Here is a 25,090-nt window from a genome sequence, read left to right on the forward strand (position 1 = left end):
TGAATGTTACTTGCCACTTATCAGCCCAAGCCTGGATATTGTCCAGGTCCTGCTGCATCTCTACACAGACTGCTTCAGTATCTGATGGGTTGCGAATGGTACTGAACATTGTGCAATCATCAGCGAACATCCCCACTTCTGACCTTATGATTGAAGGAAGGTCATTGATGAAGCAGCTGAAGATGGTTGGGCCTAGGGCACTATCCTGAGGAACTCCTGCAGTGATGTCCTGGAGCTGAGATGATTGACCTCCAACAACCACAATCCTCTTGCGATAAAGGCTAACAGACCATTAGCCTTCTTAATTGCTTGCCTTCTCATATTATTTCATAGATTTACAGCATGCATCTTAACTTAAGTTCAAAATCTGACTTTTAATGTGATGTGAAGGGGAAGTTAAGATGTGCATGGTTTGGATTAGTGGTTAGATAACGTGTTGTAGGAGCAGAGCTGCAAACTCAGACTGGTCTAAAGCAACAGGGAAGAACAAGAACAGAGGGTGGGAGTGAAGGCAGCAAGTGTAACAGAAATGCAATGGAAGTCAAATTAATCAAATGTAAAGAAAAAGTGAGAGAAGATAGTGAGGGGCTGGATTTGCATTGTTACGGTGAAAATAGTCCTGCAGTGGAAGAAATAATTTTACATCATGAGTTTTCTTTAAAATGTGCATGATGGTTAAAACGAAACAAGGTTAACTTTACATATTTATATCTAAATTGTTAAGTATGTAGAGGATGTTTATTTCCTTGTATTTCTGCCATTTTCTTCCTCCTTCTTCTCCACTGACTCCATGCTGGTATGCGGAACTGTTTTGTTATACCTCTATAATGTTGCCAGCCTTGAAACCCATCTCCGCCCATCTGCCAATGAAACCCTTATCCATGCCTTTGCTCCCTCCAGGCTTGACTGCATCAATGCTCTCTTGGCTGGCCTCCAATTCTCCACCATTCATAAACTTCAATTCATCCCAATCTCTGCTGTCCTTCTCCTATTCCACACCGAATCCTGCTGCCCACCATTGGTGGCTGTCCTTACAACTGCCTAGGTCCCACTCTCTGGAATTCGTTCCCTAAACCCTTCCACTTCTCCAACCACCTCTCCTCCTTTGAACCTTCCTCCCCTTGAAGGCAAGTGAGACTAATTGAATAACACTTTCAAAGAGCTGACACAGGCACCAAGGGCTGAAGGTGCTGTACGATACCATGAAAATCTATTTCTTTGACCAAGCTTTTGGTCACCTCTCCTAATCTCTTTGGCTCAATGTCCATTTTTATATTCATAGTAAGGTGAAGCACCTTGGGACTTTTTCCATGCTAAAGGAACTATATAAATGCAAGTTGTTGTATAGCTCGAATACTTTCTGGCTTAATCAGATTGAGCCATCAGGGAGGCCGAAATATAAATGTATATAGTGAACTTCAAGTGTGGTATTGACTTATAGTTTATTAACATGAGGTGTGCATTTTATTCAGCTCCACAATGAGTAAAATATTACTATCTATACACTCAATGGGTATATTTCAACCATCAGGCCTGAGAGTTCTAACCAGTTATCGATAACACTATTTAATTAGCCACAATTGAGAGAAAATGGGCTCTTACAGTGCTTTGATTTAATTGTTCTCGGAATGCTTTGGGTAAGTTTATGGTGGAAGACCAGGGCTTATTCTGATGATTGTGATGTTCTCACTGCTTTGGAATCAGTATTTTTGGGATTTGTATTGTATCTTGTGATAGACAAATTCTGTGGATGTACAGCTTTTGTTGATGTAGTAGTGTAAGAATTTGTCTGCATGTCAGTCATATTTTAGCACAGAATGACGTTTGCAACATTGCTGTGTTGTTTCCACTTAACGAAACCTGCCCATTTGGAGGATTTTTTGTGTCTGTTGCTGTCATGTCCTTACTGTGTAACCTTCTATCACCTTTTTAGCTTGTGTTTTTCCCTCGTACCTTGCTCCTTAAGCCATAAAGAGCTCTGCTAGCTTCCTTTCAGAAAGGATAGTGCATTGGGATACTTGTTCAGTGGTTTGAAATCAATTATAATCTGATATCCTTGATGGGCTGCGGCAATGTGAGAGCCATGTAGGCTTCAGCTGTGCACCACAGGCTTGTTTTGTTTTTGTTTTGTTTCATCAATGGAGATTGCCAATCAGTGTTGTATTGTAGATAACACAGCAATATACAGTAATTTAGATATAATGTGACCTTTCAGCTTCTTGTTTATTTTGTCTTTTGAATAGCTTGGGATATTAATTAATTTATGCAGTCATTCCTCAGAGCCATTATTCTCAAAGTCCTCTAGAATTTGATTAATTTCATAATAGATTCGCTCCATGAATTAAATGTCTTTTGTAGCATTTGAATAAAATACCCTGTCAAAAGGTGACCTGAGGAATCTGATGATCTGCTGCACGTTGATCACAGCTTTCATCCAAAAACTTGCTGATGGAGCAAAAGAAAACTCATGAAAATGTCTTTAGAAAATTGTAACTGCAAGATTGAAAAAAATAGCAGCATTAACATGATAACACTGAAACCGTTACCCCACGTATTCACTGAAAATGTAAAAATATAGCTGTTATCTTTGAAAATAGCAGCTGTATCGAGTTTGGTCAGCCTACTTGTTTGAAACCTTTTTTCCAGAAATGTTTTGTAGGAAACCAAATTTCTGAAGGTGTTCGCAGATCAAGAGCTAAAGTTCAGTCCCATGGCTGACACATGAATTTGGGCCATTTGGTGAATTGCATGTGTTAACACTTTTTAACTGAATGCAATGTTTGTAAAATTTGTTAACCTGAGAAGTCCGATAGTCATTTGCTGTTCTAATGTGTATGGCTTAAAAAAACTCCATAATGATGGCTTCATATGGTCAGTACACTGCCAATGTGGAACTGAATCACTTTTACTCCCCCACCCCCATACCCCGCAGGAGTGGGCTAGAGACAGGGAAGAGGGGCGTAAAATTGAGTGGGAGGTGTTTACCAACAGCGGAGCAGGTGGCAAAAGGCCTGCCCACCCAAGGGCAATTGAGGCCCTTAAGTGGCCAATTAATGGCCTTTTAAGGGCCTCTACCCGCCGCCACGACAGCCGGGCACTTTGTCAGCTGAGGAGTCACCCGGTAAAACTTGGCAGCCTCCTTGCGGGCCTGGGGTGGAGATGGGGGGGGGGGAGGGGGGGGAGGGGGGGGGGGAGTCCTCCTTAGCGGCACCCTGTGACCCATGGAGGACTAATGAGCTGCCAGCCCTCTGATTGGCCAGCAGCTCTGGGAGGAAGGACTTCCTGCCTCAGAGGGGCGGAAGTCCCGACCAAGGCAAATTAAGGACCTGGGCCACACAAAATTACTGCGTGGCTTCCAGGCCTGGTGGAGGCGGGCTCGCCCCCAACTTTTAAGCCAGTGGGTGGGGCTTCCGCCACAACGTAGAATTCTGGCCACTTAGATTAGGATAACTTTATTTTCAGTCTCTTGACTGTGTTGAGCTCCCTGATCTCGGTTATTAGCCTATCTTAATGGAAGAAAATAAAACCGAAAATGTTGAAAATTCTCAACAGGTCAGGCAGCATCTGTGGGGAGAGAAGCAAAAGTCATGATTCAGGTCAATGACCTTGCATGAGGACTGGTAAAAGTTAGAGATGTGACAGCTTTTAAGCAAGTGCAAAATCTGAGCTAAACTCACTGTTGAGTCTGGAAGGTTGTAAAGTACCTAATTAAGATGAGGTGCTGTTCCTCGAGCTTCCCTTAGGCTTCAGTGGAACAATATAGGAGGCTGAGGAGAGAAAGGTTAGAGTGGGAGCAAGGTGGAAAATTAAAATTACAGGCGACCAGAAGCTCAGAGTCACACTTGAAGACTGAATGGAGGTGTTCTGCAAGTGATCATCCAATCCAAATTGCATTTGGTCTGTCTCCCCAGTGTAGAGGAGATGTCATTGTGAACAGCAAATACAATATGCTAAATTGAAAGGAGTATAAGTGAATCACTGTTTTACCTGGAAGGAATATTTGGGGCCCTGGATAGTGGGAAGGGAAGAGGTAAAAGAGTAGGTTTTGCTTCACTTGCGCTTGCACTGGAAGATTCCAAGGGAAGAGGAGGAGGTGTTGGGGGTGATTGAAAAGTGGACCAGGGTGTCGCTGACGGACTGGTCCCTTCGGAATACTGAAAGGGGAGGGGAAGGGAAGATGTGTTTACTGGTGGCATCATGCTGGAACTTGCAGAAATGGTGAAGGCTGATCACAGATGCTGACTGACCTGTGTATATCCAGCATTTTCTGTTTTTATTTCAGATTTCCATCATCTGCAGTATTTTGCTTTTATATTATTGGAAATGATTTTCCAACTGGTCTAGGGTGTGGACAAGTCAGACAGAATTCTACTCCCGGTCACCATCCAGTGATGTTTACTGGAAAAGCATGTATGTATGTAAGTGCATATGTAAGTGAGTGCGTATGTGCATCTTTGAAGGTAGAAATGGCTCAGCTGTGATGCCCTCTCCACTTCACCAAAATTAAATTGCCTGCAACATTAACCATCTCGGATCCCTGGTGAAAAATAGCCTGTTGTGTGAGGTACTAGAAAATGACCATTGAACTTTACCTACAGCACCCAGTCAGCATCTCCAGGACAGGAAGGGTGGCAATCGGAGAGCAGGGTGTGGGGCAGGGGGACCTAATGCTAAACTGTGGTTCACACTATCTATTAATGGCTTTCCATCTTTCTTAGCTTTTAGGTCAGCAAACAGGGAAGGCTTAAACAGTGAGATATGAGACATTTTTAATGGACTCTGCTTTACATTCCCTTATGTAATTTCAAACTACACAACAAACTTTTTCACACAAAGTAGAAACAAAATGTACAAAATTTCATCAAAATGAAGGATGGTACAGCTGCATTTTCCAGACAGAACAAGCAGGTGGTTTAAAAAAAAAGTACGCTTATTTATGACACAATGACTCACATATTGTATATTGCACAGACAGGCAACTTAACATACATACACGTATTTATACACGTAGGACAAGTGGTTTTGGATTGCTGCATCTAGCAACTGACTACTGTTTTCAAAATATTAAGAAATAGCTGTTCAGACTGGCAGAACTCAAAGTGTAACTTGAATTTATTTTTTATTGCCTTGACTGACAGTGCATCAACGCTGATTTTCTGGCAGGCAATTTGTCTGACACTGAGCAAAACCAATTTCCCTCTTCACAGTTAAAATATTTATGAAATCTTTCTAATTTTAACAACTCTCACTGGCTTACACAGGCCTCTTAGTTTTTTTTTTCTTTTTTTTAGTGTATTAGTGTGATTGTGTGAGCTGGAGACTTACAAGAATGGAGTGCGGATCAGTTGATTCCATAGACGCTCACCTGGAGTAAGTTATTGCAGGTTAGATACAAGCTGTTCTTGCTGTCACTTCTTTGAGCACTCTACCTCACAGTACAGTCCAATGCAACACATTTTCCAATTCAGTTTTCAGAAGGCTTCAATTCATTTAGTGGATGGCATCCAAAGATCTAATTTGATACATTTGGTTCTTCAAGTTGCCAAAGCTTATTTACATGTGGAAAATAACACTGAAGTCTGTTTTTTTTTACAGAAGGTCTAAGAGTCCTTGGTGGTTCCCCAGGAGACCAAGCGATTTTCAGACACATCTGCATGAATGACCCAAATAAGGGAAACAGCAGGAGGAAAGCCAAGTTGAACACTTTAAAGAGACAATCATTATTTGGATTGTTAGGAGTTGGAATCAAGAATGTTGTCTGAAAATTAAATTGTTTTCAGACACAACAGAATTATAAAGAAGTGATTCTTTATCAAGGGAAGGAATTGTCACTGGAGTGTAGTAAATGTTATGGGGAATATCAAATTAAATTTATATAGACAAAGAGGTGCATGTGATATTAGAGAGTGCTTCACTATGGAAGTGCTTCACATCCAGAAAAAATATTTTTAAGCATAGTTATCTCAGAAAAAGCTCTAAGTCTATTTTCCTGCAACAGACTTTGTGAGAAGTATATGTAAAATAATTGGTAAGGGAAAGACATTTCAACTGAATTTTGGATCACATTTGCTAATTGGAAGTGACAAAGGGCCTGGCATCGCAAATGTAGTAAACGTTTAAGGAACTCTGTGCTTTTAAGCATTTAGTGTCAGTTACATAACAAGTTTGCCTTATTAAAACTGTATGTGTTTTACTGATATAGTAGTCAGTTATATGAGTATCTAAATTATATATTGCTAATTTAGTCAATTTTAATTGAAATATATATTGGTCTCAGTTTAGCATTATTTTCTCCATACGTCTTAGTTGATTACATGTTACTCTGCTGCCTTCAATCTCATCTGTAACAGTAGATAATTGTTCAACAATGGCAAAAAGCGTGCTTTGGGCCATTTGAAGTAAATAAAAAATTCTGTATCCATAAATCTGCAGGAAAGTGCAATAGATTTTACTCAACAACATGAGGTAAGTGCTCACCATTAGTTCATCTAAAGATTACAGTTACATCCCAATGAGGATGTGCAGTTTTTATACCGAACAGAGATCCATTTTTGCTGGCAAGAGTGACAGCTGGACAGGTACATGTTAGTGGCATTGGTCTTATAGCCACTTGTTTGCGTTAAGTTTTCGCCAGTCAGTGAATACATCAGTATTGATTTTGTTTTTAAAATCTGTTGGAAATAGCTGAAATTATAACAGTCTCCCAGGTTCGAATGCAGGGAGTCAGTAATTTATATTCCATTCCCCTGGGTACCAAGGCAGTTCATTGTGTTCTTTCAGAAGGCTGCTACTCATCGGGTTTACAGAACCACTTCACACGACGATAATGGTGCAAATGTATCTTTGGTGCTGCATACAGTATCCACTTACACACTCTACTTCTGTCTAATCAGGGTATTAATATAGATGCTGAGCCCAGCCAGAAGAATAAAATAACCTCATAGCATTGGGCTTTCAGATCTCTTACTGTTGTTGCCTATGGGCTCCATGTTAAACTAAGTTACAAAAATAATCTACATTCTTGTATGCCAAATAAAAAGAACACAATTCAAAACTGATAGCCAATGTTCTTTTGTGTTTGTAACAATGACTCTTGCTACAATTATTAAAACTAATTTTCTTTTGAAAAATTTGAATAGTTTAATTGACACTTAAAAAAAAAAAGCGTCCAGGCCAACAGTAGTGCTAATATGACTGTGACAGGACTAGGAAGCCATGCTAGCTATTGACCGGATGCTTTAAAAGCTACAAAATCCACAACAAGTAATTTCTTCCAGCATTCATTAATTCATGATCATATATATATTACAAATTAGCTCTTAACAACAACCAGCAGATGAACCTATTTATTAACAATCTCCTAAGAATAGCCAATCAAGCATCTCAGTTTGGTACTAGATGACTCCCCAAATCTAATGTGATTAGTTGGTTCTAGGAGCCATTTTTATGCCTTCAGTTCTCCACTGTTCAATTCTGAAATCAATCCAAACCACAATGTGGTCATTACTTCATAACTCGGCAGCTTTAGAAAATGCCACTTAGGCACAATAAACTGTCAACCATGAGTTTTGGCTCTAACACCTTCAAGGCAATAAATTGCACACAACAAAGAAAACTCCTACAAACCAACAGCATTAAATTCCATTCTTCAACATGGTTGACTATTATACATCTAGGACAATTCCATGTCTCTATGGCAGTTACTAATCCATTATTTTAATTTTTATAAATATCTTGTGACAAGAAAGAAAACTCAACCAAATTCACTCAATTTCATGAAACCCTTCCTTCATAATGACCTATTTTCTATGGAAGTATTTTCTATGCACTTTTTGAAATATAAGTTTGCAGGAATTGATATGAAACTGTCCCAGTGGTACTCAATGCTGTTGTGTGCAAAAGCCTTCAGGAGGAATGAAATTGAAGTTAATTCCCATCACATCATAATTGCTGTACTCAAGACTTTACAGATATGCAGAGTGATCCGCACCAGTTTTCAAAGACAGTGAATTGCCCCATTGGCTTCTTTAGAAATGTGTGCAAAGATATACATTTTCTCTCCTTACTAGTGGCTTCAGTGCATACATAGATACTCGGCCAGTCCTGTCTATTTGCCTAGAGCAATGTGATTACATGATTCAGGGTGCCTGGGAATTTGCCAGTATCTTCCACTGTAGGAGAAAGTTTGGACAACAAAGCTTTCGTACCAGTAAATGAGTTATTTAAGCTTCCTTACAAGCGACTCAAATATTCACGCTCATGCTATCATTTACTCATCTGTTTGGCAAAACTTTTGGCAGAAATATTTCATGAATTTGTTTCTTTGTCCCATCCGAACCCCACCGTGTGCAGAAATTTAAATGAGAATCCAAGTGCACATTGGAGTTGCATAATGGGGGAGGAGCATGTGGGAGAGGGATTATGAATCGTACTCATTGCTAGAGGACAGCAACACCACTTATGCTGTAACAAAGATTGCTCCTTCCATAACAGAGTATCACAGTGAGGGTGTCATATACATTTACTTTTCTCATTTTGTAAAAACAGGATAAACTGCACCTCACTCAACATCAGCTTAATATCAAGCAGTCAGCCAACATGACTAATAATGAAAAAAAGCTTAAGCACATTAATATTAATGTGTCTCTGTACAGTAAAACTTTAATGATTGCAATTTTTTAAAGCGATAGGTAATATAATAATCCATCAAAAAATTCAGTCCTAGGCAGTTTCATTAGTAAGATTTGTTACTGTACAAACAGACCATCAATTTTGACTATCAAAATTGCAATGCACGATAACTTCTTCAGTCATTTTTGTAATCTTAAAGACATCAGTGCATTTTATTCTTCTAGAGTTAATGTTAACATTCAGCAATTTTTCTTGTCCTAACAGTGCGCGCACACACACACACACAGTGATCAGCAGCAGCAGACTGGCAAAGTGCAACATCACATATCAGGGAGATGAAAGGTGTGGGCAGTGGGCGTATGCCTTGCTTGCATCCTGTTACTCTATTCTGTCCATCTCAACCTCAGTGCGAAGAATAGTTGAGATTTCACTGTGTAACTTATGCACATTATTTCCCTTAACCTTATATTATCAGTCTACCACCTCTGATACACGTATTGTGTAGAATATTCTCCTCCCAAATTCCATGTTGCCCCACCAAACTCATCTGAATCTGACTTGAATCCATAAGTATAAAATCTTTTTTTGGGGGGTGTTTGAGGCCCCTAATGTAAAGAAAGCATTTTTTAGAATAGCTGTCTGGATTCCACGGAAATAAAACAAGCGTTTCCAGGTAGGCAAGTTCTGTTTTGCTTTAGAACAAATATTATTCAACTGCATATAATTGCTGTAAAGTCATGGTCAATGCACTCCTGATCAGGATGAGTAAAGTTCTATTTGAATTGAACAGATGTGGACTGTGTTATAGGTACCTGTAAGGGATTAGCAGTTTGAGAAATATCTCCACCATGAAAGCTAAGCTTATTTGGACTGCCATTAACACAAGGTGGAAGCCTATGACGGATATGAGCTTTCCAGTTTCTAAAAGATTACTAGGTACCCATAACATTATGGTTTGTTATCTTGGTTCAGAATTTATGCATCCAGACAGATATTTCTGAAAGTGCATTTTAGGGCCCTACGGGACTGTTACAACATTTTATGAGAACTTGGTATGCAAGGGTTTATATCGTTTGCAACTTCTACCTAAACACAATATCTTATTTTTAAACCAAAACAAAAGCCTTTCTGCCAGACATGACTTTTAAAAAGGCATCTGCAGCATCCCTCAGTGAACAGTAATAGAATAGCAGCTTTAACCATTTGATAGGCCACCAAAGGTTTCACTTTAGTAGCATGATGTGATGTCAATGCTCTACCAGTCTTCAGGTTTGAATCAGGTGAATGGCTTTTCACTTTAGCTTGTTCTCATCCATTCACATCATGTAAAATAGAAGCATCATCATAAAAAATACAGCAGATGCATGTGATTGTAAACCAAAGACAACTTACACCTACACAAGAGTTTGCATTGAACATGCTGCTATTTACAGTAAATTATCATCATGCATTATCGACACGAGTTTCATAATAGAGCTAAAACTGCAGAAAGTAGAAGTGAGCATTTAGGGAAATTTGGAATACAACTTGGAGGCTCAGATGGCTTATTTATTAGTTCAGAACTATGGTGGTTAATGTGTACCAAAATTAATCATGTCTTAACCCTTTGAGTACTGGATTTTCTTGCACCTTTCAAAACAGATCAGTGATTAACTTACAAGATTGTGTAAAATTATAAGGGTTGAGTGTCGAGGTTCTAAAGTACAAAACACAAATTTTGTAACTTTTTTTGTAACAGTAATTGTAAAAATGAAAAAAAATACAAAACACATCAAACTTGCATATATATTTGTCATGGTGCAAAGATGCTACAGTAACCCTCAAAGGGTTAATGAAGAATGGCGCATAACTGAGGTATTGATAGCATCTGATCAATGAGAAGTTTGTAGAACGGTGGGAAAGCTTTCACTTTTTGAGGCCAAGAGCTAGGTCGACCTCTTCCTCTGGTTTTAGAGAGTGCCACTGTGCAATAGGCCGCCTGGGATTCGCCAGCATGTCTGACCAGTGTCGAAGCTCTGTGCCGGTGGCGTTGCTGCCGACAAATATCTTGCCGATTGCATCGTTCTTGCCGATCTTGTCGTAATCCAAGACTGTGACGCAAACCTGGACTTTCTGCAGGTTAAATTAAAAAAAGCACAATTATTGTGAGCCACTAATACTTGGCTATTTTAAAAACAATCATCACTTCAGAATTTAATTCTAGGCACCAGGCTCAGTAATGCAACAGGTGGAAAGTCTAATCCTGTAATATCAATTGGACCTGCTCCTAGCAGATTTGGTGCATTTAGACAGGAGGTGGTGGCATAGTGGTATTGTCACTGGACTAATAACCCAGACACCCAGGGTATTGTTCTGGGGACATGGGTTCAAATCCCACCACAGCAGAAGGTGGAATTTGAATTCAATTAATAAATCTGGAATTAAAAAGCTAGTTTAATGATGGCCATAAAACCATTGTCGATTGTTGTAAAAAACCATCTGGTTCACTAATGTCCTTTAGGGAAGGAAATCTGCTGTCCTTACCTGGTCTGGCCTACATGTGACTCCAGACCCACAGCAATGTGGTTGACTCTTACATGCCCTCTGAAATGGCCTCGCAAGCCACTCAGTTGTATCTAACCATTACAAAGTCAATAAAAAGGAATGAAACTGGATGGACCACCCAGCATCGACCTAGGTACCAGAAACGACAACGGCAAACCCAGCCCTGTCGACCCTGCAAAGTCCTCCTTACTAACATCTGGGGGCTTGTGCCAAAGTTGGGAGAGCTGTCCCACAGACTAGTCAAGCCATCATACCTGACAGACACTGCCATCACCATCCCCGGGTATGTCCTGTCCCGCTGGCAGGACAGACCCACCAGAGGTGTAGCACAGTGGTATACAGTAGGGAGGGAGTTGCCCTGGGAAACCTCAACATCGACTCTGGACCCCATGAAGTCTCATGGCATCAGATCAAACATGGACAAGGAAATCTCTGCTCATTACCACCTACCACCCTCCCTCAGCTGATGAGTCAGTACTCCTCCATGTTGAACAGAACTTGGAGGAAGCACTGAGGGTGGCGAGGGAAGAGAATGTACTCTGGGTGGAGGACTTCAATGTCCATCACCAAGAGTGGCTCGGTAGCATCACTACTGATTGAGCAGGCCGAGTCCTAAAGGATATATCTGCTAGCCTGGGTATGTAGCAGGTGGTGAGGGAACCAACAAGAGGAGAAAACATATTTATTTATTTAGAGATACAGCACTGAAACAGGCCCTTCAGCCCACCGAGTCTGTGCCGACCAAGAACCACCCATTTATACTAACCCTACAGTAATCCCATATTCCCACCCACCTACCTACAATTTACAATGGCCAATTTACCTATCACCTGCAAGTCTTTGGCAGTGGGAGGAAACCGGAGCACCCGGCGAAAACCCACGCAGTCACAGGGAGAACTTGCAAACTCCGCACAGGCTGTACCCAGAATTGGTACTGCGCCACTGTGCCGCCCTTGTGTTGTGTGGCACTATCACCGTGCTAAATGGGATAGATTTCGAACAGATCTAGCAATGCATATCTGGGCATCCATGAGGCGCTGTGGGCCACCAGCAGCAGTAGAATTGTACTCAACCACAATCTGTAACCTCATGGCTCGGCATATCCCCCACTTTACCTTTACCATCAAGCCAGGAGACCAACCCTGGTTCAATGAAGAGTGCAGGAAGGCATGCCAGGAGCAGCACCAGGCATACCTCAAAATGAGGTGTCAACCTGGTGAACCTACAACACAGGACTATCCGCGTGCCAAACTGTGTAAGCAGCATGCGATAGAGCTAAGCGATCCCATAACCAACAGATCAGATCTAAGCTCTGCAGTCCTGCCACTTCCAGCTGTGAATGGTGGTGGACAATTGAACAACTAACTGGAGGAGGTGGCTCCACAAATATTCCCATCCTCAATGAAGGGGGAGCCCAGCACATCAGTGCGAAAGATAAGGCTGAAGCATTTGCAACAATCTTCAGCCATAAGTGCCGAGTTGATGATCCATCTCGGCCTCCTCCTGAAGTCCCCAGCATCACAGGTGGCAGACTTCAGCCAATTCGATTCACTCTGCGTGAAATCAAGAAACGACTGAAGGCATTGGATACTGCAAAGGCTATGGGTACTGACAATATTCCGGCAATAGTACTGAAGACCTGTGCTCCAGAACTTGCCGCACCCCTAGCCAAGCTGTTCCAGAACAGCTACAACACTGGCAATGTGGAAAATTGCCCAGGTATGTCCTGTACACAAAAAGCAGGACAAGTCCAACCCGGCCAATTACCGCCCCATCAGCCTACTCTCAATCATCAGTAAAGTGATGGAAGGTGTCATCAACAGTGCCATCAAGCAGCACTCAGTTTGGGTTCTGCCAGGGCCACTCAGCTCCTGACCTCATTACTGCCTTGGTTCAAACATGGACAAAAGAGCTGAACTCGAGGTGAGGTGAGAGTGACTGCCCTTGACATCAAGGCAGCATTTGACCGACTATGGCATCAAGGAGTCCTCACAAAACTGAGGTCAATGGGAATCAGGGGGGAAACCCTCCACTGGTTGGAGTCATATCTAGCGCAAAGGAAGATGGTTGTGATTGTTGGAGGTCAATCATCTGAGCTCCAGGACATCATTGCAGGAGTTCCTCAGGGTAGTGTCCTTGGCCCAACCATCTTCAGCTGCTTCATCAATGACCTTCCTTCAATCATAAGGTCAGAAGCGGGGATGCGCGCTGATGATTGCACAATGTTCAGCACCATTCGTGACTCCTCAGATACTGAAGCAGTCCGTGTAGAAATGCAGCAAGACCTGGACAATATCCAGGCTTGGGCTGATAAGTGGCAAGTAACATTCGCGCCACACAAGTGCCAGGCAATGACCATCTCCAACAAGAGAGAATCTTACCATCTCCCTTTGACATTCAATGGCATTACCATCACTGAATCCCCCACTATCAACATCCTAGGGGCTACCATTGACCAGAAACTGAACTGGAGTAGCCATATAAATACCGTGGCTACAAGAGCAGGTCAGAGGCTAGGAATCCTGAGGCGAGTAACTCACTTCCTGACTCCCCAAAGCCTGTCCACCATCTACAAGGCACAAACCAGAAGTGTGATGGAATACTCTCCACTTGCCTGGATTGGTGCAGCTCCAACAACACTCAAGACGCTCGACACCATCCAGGACAAAGCAGCCGCTTGATTGGCACTCCATATACAAACATTCACTCCCTCTACCAATGACGCACAGTGGCAGCAGTGTGTACCATCTACAGGATGAACTGCAGAAATGCACCAAGGCTCCTTTGACAGCACCTTCCAAACCCGCAACCTCTACCAACTAGAAGGACAAGGGCAGCAAATGCATGGGAACACCACCACCTGCAAGTTCCCCTCCAAGTCACACACCATCGTGACTTGGAACTATATCGCCGTTCCTTCACTGTCGCTGGGTCAAAATTCTACAACTCCCTTCCTAACAGCACTGTGGGTGTACCTACCTCACCTGGACCGCAGCAGTTCAAGAAGGCAGCTCACCACCACCTTCTCAAGGACAATTAGGGATGGGCAATAAATGCTGGCCTAGCCAGCGATGCCTAAATCCCTTGAATGAATAAAAAAATGATGCAGAATTAATGCTGTTTTTACATAATGGGGATGGCCTATCATCTGCAGGGTATTTCTGTGTAAAGATGCAGCAAATCTCACTGACCACATGTAGCTGGCTGCAGATATTATTCTTCATCACTGTTAGCTTATCATAGAGATAAAGAAGGATTGAAGAACTTTGTACCACAGAAAACAAGACATTCAATAAAACTTCCATAGGCCTTCATTCTATCACCATTACCTCAGTTGGAGAAAGTTTTTTTTAAATTGAACATTTTTTTAAAAAAAGAGCAACATATATGTATACAGCTTTCTAACCCTGCACTTTGGAACACAAGGCCATAATCATAAAATGGCAATGCTTACACACTATACAGAGACTAGCATGATATGGCATAGTTAATAAATGTGATGCCCAGTGTGAGGCTAAGCAAAAGAGACTGTCAAAATTTGAGGTTTTATCAGTTGTTTGTGCTATATTTTCAGATCCCGGGGTGCAACGGTTGGCTAGAGTGAAGAAAGGGGGAATAATCAAGGGTCTCCACCCTCATCACTATCCAGTCACCTGTAAAACCTACATCGTGACCCATGAACAAGCACAGTTTGATTTAGTTCTGAGGCGCCTTACAGTCAATTATCAGGCCAACATTGAGTAAGCCCAGAAATGAAAAACAGCTACCTGGACAAGACGCTGGAAGATAATCGGCACCCACACTGTTGTAACCCAGCATAGATCAGAATCTTCAGGACCAGGGAAGAGAAACAGACAACTGGGGCAGTGGGAATCAAGAAAATGTGAAGAACATGTAGCAAGGTTGTTCACAAATTCTGACCTAACTTGAACCCCTTGCAATTGGCCCTGCAATTGTTCCCACATTAAATTCCCTTTTTCAGACACTGCCTCATCCAGCTGGGATGACACCACAGGCTGGACCACAGAGAAGATTCAAAAAATAAATCTTTCTGAGGAACATCAGAAGAAAACACACAAAATAGTTTTCAAAGCGATAGTCCAAAAGAAATTTATCTTCTAATATTTTCCTGCTGCCTGCTATTAATTTTAATTTGTTGTGAAACTATGTGTTCCTTACTTAGATGATATTAAGTTAGTCACAGCCTAGTCCAAGCATGTCCTATTCATAACTTTAAACATGGATTATATTCAGCACAGCATCTTACGGAATTGAATGTTCCTTTTGTTTTAAATGAACCACAATGGACAGTAAAAATGGACATGGGCTGCAAAGATGGCTGCCAAAGGCCAGCTGACCTCAGCCTGTGAATTGAAGAACTGACTTACTGTCTGAAGGACAAAAGAATACCTTCCAGACTAAGAGGTGTCATCAATGCCCATCCTGAAACCATCAGGAGACATTCCTGAATTGAATGGGTTTCTCCTGAACGAAGAAGGTCTTAACCCTCCTCAGGAAGAATGTTTTACAACAATAAACCAGAATGGGGCTAATCAACCTGGACCTCCACCATATTTGGAAAAGGAACTCTGTGAAGTCACATGGTGGGAAGCCACGTTGGTCTCCTTTTAAAAAAATCATTAAAATACAGCCTACAGGAAAAGCAGCAAGCAGACCAGGCAGTGCCATCACGCCGTAAAAGAACTGGAGGCTGTAATATCTTAAAGTCGCCGAACCTGTTCCATTTTTAATTCCACCAGTACAAAAAATATTAACCTCCTAGTAATAAGTCTACAAGCAACTAACTTCATGACCTGCTAAAAATCCACCTCTTTGAGAGAACCCTGTAATGACTTTGATATATGACTCCAGCTATCGAATCCACCTAACTATGCTTCAGGAGTGAAAATGCCTTCTTTACCAAGCCCGCAACACATGCCTTTTCCTCAAGATGAGCCAAATCATGTGACTTATGAACTATTCCTTTGCTTGTAATTCGTTAAAATGCATTATTCTTTTCAACAGCTTTCTTTCTCAAGTGTGTGTGAATGGTGAGTGAATGATGTAGTGTTAGACTTTCGGGTTGAATGTATGAATAAAAATAATCCTCTTTAAATTGGCCATACACTCGGGTTAAGAAACACACACATCTTCCTGGTCAAAAACACACTGATTACAGACATTAAAGGGAAAAGAACTGGGGTTTTAGTTCTCTCTCAATTCTGTCTGCAACATAGCATAGGGTTAACACATGCTTTAAAATAAGGCCACGTACATTCCAAATTGCAGTCAATATATTACAGTAATTCCATATTCAGATCAAAAACATGACATACCCACTCTGGCACATGCCAGAACAGGGTCAGACATGCTCTGGAGCACAGGGTCTTGTCACATCAAGCTGAAATGAATCTCACTTGAAGTCACAGTTTTAACTTTGACAAAGATTTAACAAGTGTTTTATTGAAGACTTCTGTAGAGTTCTGTTCACTGTTCTCACTGAGAGCATATGCTTATCTGACCTTACAATAACCCCCAGGTCAGGTGTTTTCCCCAAAGCACAAAGCTACTTTCAGTTTCCCTTCCAACTACCATATATTCGCTCATACTCAAGCCCACACATACAATCATGACAGGTCAGACACACTCTAGAGCATGGAAATTTAAGCAGATTGTTATTATCCCATTCCTTGTCTACAACAAATGAAATCATGGGGGATCTTCCCGAGCCAAAATAAAATGTGAATTGTTACTTGCATTCAAAATACTGTTTCTCATGCATGAAGTTATCAGAAGAAAACATGAATTTTGTTGTATTCCCAAATTACTACTGTGCCAGCTTCACAGCAGAAGAGTGGATTTACCAGTACTTGGGTCTGACTGAAATAAGGCACGTGTACATTGTATAATAACATATAGGGCTGAATTATATTTGGGCACCGTGTTGTGCGGCAACGCCCTTTAAACTCAGTGGGGTGCCCGCATTTAGCAGCCACTGCAGAGCCCCCACGATTTTTCGCTTGGGGGCTCATTAGCATCACAGCACCAAGCCACCACCCACCACCCCCCCCCCCACCCCACCATATTACCTGAGCAGAGGCGGGACATTCGGCGCAGTGAGAGACATTTTGACAGCTGTGCTGCAGGTGCTGGGGCCCTACTTTAAGCGCCCCAGCACCTGCTTCTTGACAGCTGTCAAAGAAATACTTACCAGACTGCTGAAGAGTGGAGCTGTTGTCAATCTGGCAGCAAAGCAGAAAGTGCTGGGGTAACTCAGCAGGTCAGGCAGCTTTTGTAGACAGAGAAGCAAAGTTAACTTTCAGGTCTGTGAACTTGGACAAGTTAACTCTGCTTCTGTTATGTGAAAATATATGTAATTGCAATTAAACGATCTTTGTTAAAAAAAACAGGAACAGATGTTCATATATATGCAAAGTGTTCGTGAACATGTGTTGATGTGTAATAGTTGAAAAAACCATGACACCAGCCCTGCATTGGTTTTCAAACATGTGCAAGACAAACCTTGTAGCCAAAAGTCAGAGCAGTTACACGGTGGAGTCACTTTGCATTTAAAGGACCACACCAAAAGCCGAGGATGGCAGAGGGGTACTCTGCGGTGGCCCCACAGTTCAGCGATGCCTCCCTACTCACTCCCCTCCGGGCTGTGCGGGCAAGGTGGGAGGTTCTTTTCACCAGCAAAGGTAAAAAGAGGCCATCCCACGTGAACAAAGCAGTCTGGCTGGAGATGGCAGAGGAAGTGAATAGCCATTGGGCCAACCGCCGTCAAAGGGGCCAATGCTGGAAGGGGATGAATGAGCACTCCTCCAGCCAGCCGGGGTCCGCTAAGCCTCGTGTGCACAGGGTACGACTGCCAAAGTCATCCACAGCCAAAGGGCAATCAGATCAGCAGCGTTCCTCCAGTCAGGCTGCTGGCGCAGAGGTTGCACCAAGAAGGGGCAACCTCTCCTTTTACAGAGAACACACTGACACAAAATGGAAATGCATGGGTGTCACAGCAATGTAAATACATCTTTCACTAAATGTTCCTCACCAACATGTGTGTACTTTTCTCTTTGCGAATGATGTGTGCCAGCATGTAGTGCCAATGTCACATCCCTTTGCACTGTTGGCCCTTCAGGAGAGCCAATGTATGCAATAACATCATTGCCATGCCACATTCCACATGAGTGTCTCCACGGATGCAGTGACATGGACATTGGTTCAGTCAGCTGCTGCCTCTAATGGTTTACACAAGGATGCTGCAGATGTGGACTGGTGCGCAGCAGGTGAGCGAGGGTGATGTGTGGCTTGCAGAGCTCATGTCGGTTCTTATGGAGCAGCGAGCCTTTGTCTGATAAGCCACTTCCGTATGTTCCTAGCTCACTGCTAGCCCTGCGTGCAGAGCCTGGGTGCCATCTGCCCGCCCATGTGACTTTCATGTTGTAGGTCCTCAGCGTCCTCATAGTCTGAGGAGGAATCTTGTTGACATTTCTCCTCATCATGCCAGGCCTGGCCCCTATTGGGTGCGTAGTTGTGCAGAGCAGCAAAGAAAGGAGCTGGCCTTTTCGGCCCGTAATACAGGGCATCACCCTATCCATACAGGCATCTTTCAGCATGCCGATCTCCTGCTCAATGGTGGCTCTTGTAGTTCAGTGGCTGGCGTTGTACCTTTCCTCTGCAGCAGTGGTGCGGTCTCTCACTGGCCTGCAAAGGATAGTCCTTATCTCCAAGAAGCCACCCTCCATCTGAGTCAGTTCAGTGAATAGTGGTGGCAGCCGGGACTGGTGCAGGTCCCAGGTGTCATGGCAACTGCCTGAGAAGCGGTCACACATTCACTGCAAGCATCTGCGGTGATCACATACCAGCTTCACCCAGATTGATAGGATTCCTTTAATGGTGACATCTGCAGGGGGTAGCCTTGCAGGAGGCCTGGTGGCCACATGAGTGCAATCTATGAACATTACAACCTATGGTTCACCGGCAATGGTGCCGAAACTGATGGTCCTCTGGGCCTGGCTGTCAGAGTCCGTCCTGAAGCGGACAACCTTACTGGCCCTCCGGTGCACTTGTGACTGCGTGGCCCCACAAAGGTCTCCAGTCGGCTCCTGAAAAGCTGCATAGACGTCAAGCTTGAGAACCGCTGCCACTATGAGGAACAAAGGCATGGGATGTCTACTGAAGCCCATGGGCTGCAGGTTATCCTTGAGCAGTGCACAGAGACACGTCACCACCCTCTCTACATGTGCAATCACCTCTGACACTGGTGCTCTGACATCCGATGGCATGTCTTGTGGGGCCTGTAGATACACAGCAAACGTAATGGTGAGCTCCCCTTGGGGGCTGCTGCTCATGACCAGGGGCCTCTACATGGATTGCACCCGCCTGTTGATTTTGCCTCTGGCGCATATGGCTTCTCAGGAGCAGAGGATCACACAATGTAGGATGAGCCATATCTATTTCCATGTGATAAGTAAAGTTGAACCCTGCATGTATTCGAAGGTTCCTAACAGGGCAGGGATTGGTGTTGACGGGTACATCAGCTGCTTTCCTGGATCAACTATGTGGCATGCCATGGCATTGCCCATCTGGGCCAACACTGAGTGGCACAGCATGACCACATCAAGATCCTACCAGCTGAATCGATTGCCCCCACCATCCATATAACCTTAATGCTCCTGCCCTTTCTGGCACCCTCCCCACACACAGGATGGCTAGAGTGCCATTGCTCCTTCACAACCACAAACAAATGCAGAGCATACACTGTTTAAGGAGGGAGAGTACACAGTACCTCCCTTCATGCCTGCAGAGCTTTCCCTCCAGTCATCCCAGACCCCTCCCTCTTCCCTTTAAGAATGCAGAGTGAGACTCCTTTGATTCCCCCCTCCCTTCCAGTATGCAGAGTGAAACCCCTGTAATCCCTCGTCCTCTGATAAAGAATGCAGAGTGAGAACCCTGTAATCCCCCCTCCCTCCTCCCTTTAAGAATGCAGAGTGAAACCCCTGAGTATCCCCCCTCTCTCCTCACTTCCAGTATGCAGAGTGGGACCCCTGAAAATGGAACTTACCTTCTGTCGCGAAACCTTCTGCCTCTGAGGACCTGCCGGCTTTTCTGTTCGTGAACGGGACGGCGTGTGACAGCCGCCTGTTCAAAGTAAAATCTGGATGTGTGCAGGAGAGGTGGCGGGCTGCATATTCTACAGAGGTAAGTACTGTTTAGAATATGTTAATTGAGGTGCCACCGCCGAGCGACAAGGGGACTGTACCGAGGTCCCCCCGCTGCTGATAATATGCAGTGGGCCCTTCTCAACGTCGCAGTTCGAGGCAGGCATCTCCCCGCAGAATGTGGTGTCGAGGGGCCAGTAAAATTCAGCCCATAGAGACAACACAAATTAAATTTAACCCTTATTTAAAAATACTGAGTGCCTATTTACTAGTTAAACCTGGATAGACCTGAAGCAAAGCATGTGGACAGCTTTCCTAATGGTCTTCAATCTCAATGGAACCCCTCTCCACTTCCAAGAGCTGCCAACCTAACCTAGAGATGATAACTACACACAGTTATGTCCAGGACTCACCTTAATACATAACTATATGTACTTGCAAATCATTAGCTCAACAAGCTAACTTCTTCACACCCTACCTCCTGTAAGGACTCCATTCCATTCTCCCAGTTTCTCCGTCTCCGACGCATCTGCTCTGATGATGCTACCTTCCATGACGGTGCTTCTGATATGACCTCCTTTTTCCTCAACTGAGGATTTCCCCCCACTGTGGTTGACAGGGCCCTCAACCGTGTCCGGCCCATTCCCCGCACCTCTACCCTCACCCCTTCCCCTCCCTCCCAGAACCGTGACAGGGTTCCCCTTGTCCTCACTTTTCACCCCATCAGCCTCCATATCCAAAGGATCATCTTCCGCCATTTCCGCCACCTCCAGCGTGATGCCACTTACCAGTCGCATCTTCCCCTCCCTTCCCCTGTCAGCATTCCGAAGGGATCGTTCCCTCCGCGACACCCTGGTCCACTCCTCCATTACCCCCACCACCTCGTCCCCGTCCCATGGCACCTTCCCCTGCAATCGCAGGAGGTGTAATACCTGCCCATTTACCTCCTCCCTCCTCACTATCCCAGGCCCCAAACACTCCTTTCAGGTGAAGCAGCGATTTACTTGTACTTCTTTCAATGTAGTATACTGTATTCGCTGCACACAGTGTGGTCTCCTCTATATTGGGGAGACCAAGCGCAGACTGGGTGACCGCTTTGCGGAACATCTCCGCTCAGTCCGCAAGTAGGACCCTGAGCTTCCGGTTGCTTTGCATTTCAACACTCCCCCCTGCTCTCATGCTCACATCTCTGTCCTGGGATTGCTGCAGTGTTCTAGTGAACATCAACGCAAGCTCGAGGAACAGCATCTCATTTACCGATTAGGCACACTACAGCCTGCCGGACTGAACATTGAGTTCAATAATTTCAGAGCATGACAGCCCCCCATTTTACTTTCATTTTTAGTTATTTTTTCTTCCTTTTTTTTTTACATTCTTTTTTACATTTTTTACCATCTTTTTTTTGCATTTATTTCATTTCATCTTAGTTTGTTCAGTTTGCTTACCCACTGTTTTTTTTCAGGTTTACACTTGCTGCTGTTCAATATTCAATGTATTAACATCTAATCTGTACTAATGCTTTGTCTTTCAGCACACCATTAACATATTGTTTGCCTTTGCTCCGTGACCTTTTGGTCAGCTATGTGGCCTGGTCCAATCTAGACCTCCTTTGTTATCTCTTGCCCCACCCCCACCTCACTTGCTTATAACCGGTGACTTTTCTAATATTTGTCAGTTCCGAAGAAGGGTCACTGACCCGAAACGTTAACTCTGCTTCTCTTTTCACAGATGCTGCCAGACCTGCTGAGTGGTTCCAGCATTTCTTGTTTTTATTAGCTCAACAAGGATGTGACACATTTCAAATGTTTGAATTTCTCAATTTAAAAGCAAGATTCGGGCTGCATGATTCGGAGAGTACATAAGTAGCCATGTCCCATGGTCTTATGCAATCAGCTAGCAGAAAGGTAGTCAGTTCTGAACACAGAAATCATGTCATCATCTGCATTACCAAAGGATTCACCTAAGGATTGACAATGATGGTGCTTGGACATGAACTTGTATCAACAATTCTACACATCTAGATCCAACAGTACCATCCTCCAGAATGCTAATAGAGAATATGGATACATAAAGACTTCTATAAAGAAAGGTGCAAACACTTGATTACAGATGGAGGGAGATCCCTTACAGAAGCAATGTCCATGCTTTTTTGTTCTGTGTCCAAATAACATGGTGCCTCAGAAGAAATGTTCTGTTTAAATTCTCAGTACCATTAGTTTGTTAATGAATCTTCTCATTCTGTTGTGGATTTAGCGACCAGTGAAGCAATAATGCTAAAAACAGTCCTTTTAAACTCTCTGAGCCCACAACGTCAAGCAAAATGATACAGCTACTTAAAAAATGAAAGCATGAATAAGACTGTTTTTGGATGGACATTGAGGGTTGGATTTTGAGGATTAATTCTCATTGCTCAGGGCCTTAGTCAGATATTCTTTCTTAAGGAAATCCACAAGGGACCCCGTGGAGTTTGCAAGGTCTTCAGATTTCTGTCTCTCTGCCATCAGTTTTGGTGACTTAATAGCACATTCTAAGAGTCTATGACTCTATTTTTCCAACTATATAATGGTGAGAAATATTTTCCGTAATAGTAACAGTTTCCTTTGGGTAGCTGGCACTACCCGAAGTTAGAACAAGACGTTCCTGGGAATATGTCAGTGTTTACAGGGAACCTCTGGGACTGTTTCGGTACATTGGCCCCTAGCCAAGCTGTTCCAGTACAGCTACAACACTGGCATCTACCCGGCAATGTGAAAAATTGCCCAGGTATGTCCTATACACAAAAAGCAAGACAGGTCCAACCTGGCTAATTATTGCCCAATCAGTCTACTCTCAATCATCAGTAAAGTGATGGAAGGTGTCATCAACAGTGCCATCAAGCGGCACTTGCTTAGCAATAACCTGCTGAGTGACGCTCAGTTTGGGTTCTGCCAGGGCCATCCAGCTCCTGACCTCATTACAGCCTTGGTTCAAACATGGACAAAAGAGCTCAACTCAAGAGGTGAGGTGAGAGTGACTGCCCTTAACATCAAGGCAGCATTTGACCGAGTATGGCATCAAGGAGCTCTAGCGAAACTGAATGCAATGGGAGTCGAGGAAAACTCTCGGCTGGTTGGAGTCATACCTAACATAAAGGAAGATGGCTGTGGTTGTTGGAGGTCAATCATCTGAGCTCCAGGACATCACTGCAGGAGTTCCTCAGGGTAGCGCCCTAGGCCCAACTATCTTCAGCTGCTTTATCAATGACCTTCCTTCAATCATAAGGTCAGAAGTGGGGCTGTTCGCTGATGATTGTACAATGTTCAGCACCATTTGCGACTCCTCAGATACTGAAGCAGACCGTGTAGAAATGCAACAAGACCTGGACAATATCCAGGGTGGGGCTGATAAGTGGCAGGTAACATTTGCGCCACACAAGTGCCAGGCAATGGCCATCTCCAACAAGAGAGAGTCTAACCATCTCCCTTTGACATTCAATGGCATTTCCATCGCTGAATCCCCTACTATCAACATCCTAGGGGCTACCATTGACCAGAAACTGAACTGGAGTAGCCATATAAATACCATGGCTAGAAGAGCAGGTCAGAGGCTAGGAATCCTGTGGCGAGTAACTCACCTCCTAACTCCCCAAAGCCTGTCCACCATCCACAAGGCAAAAGTCAGGAATGTGATGGAATACTCTTCACTTGCCTGGATGGGTGCAGCTCCAACAACACTCAAGAAGCTTGACACCATCCAGGACAAAGCAGCCTGCTTGATTGGCACCCCATCCACAAATATTCACTCCCTCCACCACCGATGCACAGTGGCAGCAGTGTGTACCATCTACAAGGTGCACTGCAGAAACGCACCAAGGCTCCTTAGACAGCTCCTTCCAAACACGCGACCTCTACCACCTCGAAGGACAAGGGCAGCAAATACATGAGAACACCACCACCTGCAAGTTCCCCTCCAAGTCACACACCATCCTGACTTGGAACTATATCGCCGTTCCTTCACGGTCGCTGGGTCAAAATCCTGCAACTCCCTTCCTAACAGTACTGTGGGTGTACCTACCCCACATGGACTGCAGCGGTTCAAGAAGGCAGCTCACCATCACCTTCTCAAGGGCAATTAGGGATGGGCAATAAATGCTGGCCTGGTCAGCGAAGCCCACATCCCATGAATGAATAAAAAAAAAACTTGCTGGAGAACCACACTGGCATATTACAGAGGGTCCACTACAATGTACCAATATTTACTGGTGGTGGGATGCGGGGGTGGGGTTCCACGAGAGTGTGCCAGTATACACAGAGGATCATCATACAGGAAAGTGAAACGACTGGCAAGGATAAAATGCCACTTCCCAGTCCTCACCACCCTGTCCTATGGACACATCAAGTTAATAATGGAATTCCGAAAAAACAGATTAATTGTTAGGAATTGGTTTAATCGCCAAAACTAGTAATGACCATGTGATGCACAGAGATAAAAGCCTTTGTTGAAAGAATTTTTGTACAAAATATGATGCGTGCCCTTCTTTAGCTGTTGGACATTGGAACTTGTTTTAAGAATAATTAAATATTTATCTGTTTCTTACAAAAGATTTTTCAGGGTCAAATCCATTTTGTTTCTCATAGACCTTTGGACTAAATGATGCATTGTAATTTTCTAGCAGTCTGGGCATCTTAGGTATTTTTATTCAAAATCATTAATTTGCTTTTGCTGATCAAGGTCTGAAGGTACTCTTCCCTCCACCACCTCCCTCACTCACTGCA

The 25,090-nt window shown here is 43.6% G+C and overlaps 1 protein-coding gene across 10 annotated transcripts in view; it reads right to left on the reverse strand.

Annotated features, from left to right (window-relative positions):
• Nucleotides 1-4,780: 4,780 nt before the first annotated feature.
• LOC137383840 (synaptotagmin-B) overlaps nt 4,781-25,090 on the reverse strand; it is a 691,314-nt gene continuing 671,004 nt past the window's right edge. For all 10 annotated transcript variants that reach the window (XM_068057126.1, XM_068057125.1, XM_068057129.1 and 7 more), the window contains one exon: nt 4,781-10,743. In XM_068057126.1, coding sequence (XP_067913227.1) covers nt 10,537-10,743 — 207 coding nt within the window. In that variant the 3' untranslated portion in view covers nt 4,781-10,536. The remainder of the gene's footprint in view (nt 10,744-25,090) is intronic.

This window comes from Heterodontus francisci, chromosome 25 (assembly GCF_036365525.1).
Source record: "Heterodontus francisci isolate sHetFra1 chromosome 25, sHetFra1.hap1, whole genome shotgun sequence".
Taxonomy (NCBI): domain Eukaryota; kingdom Metazoa; phylum Chordata; class Chondrichthyes; order Heterodontiformes; family Heterodontidae; genus Heterodontus; species Heterodontus francisci.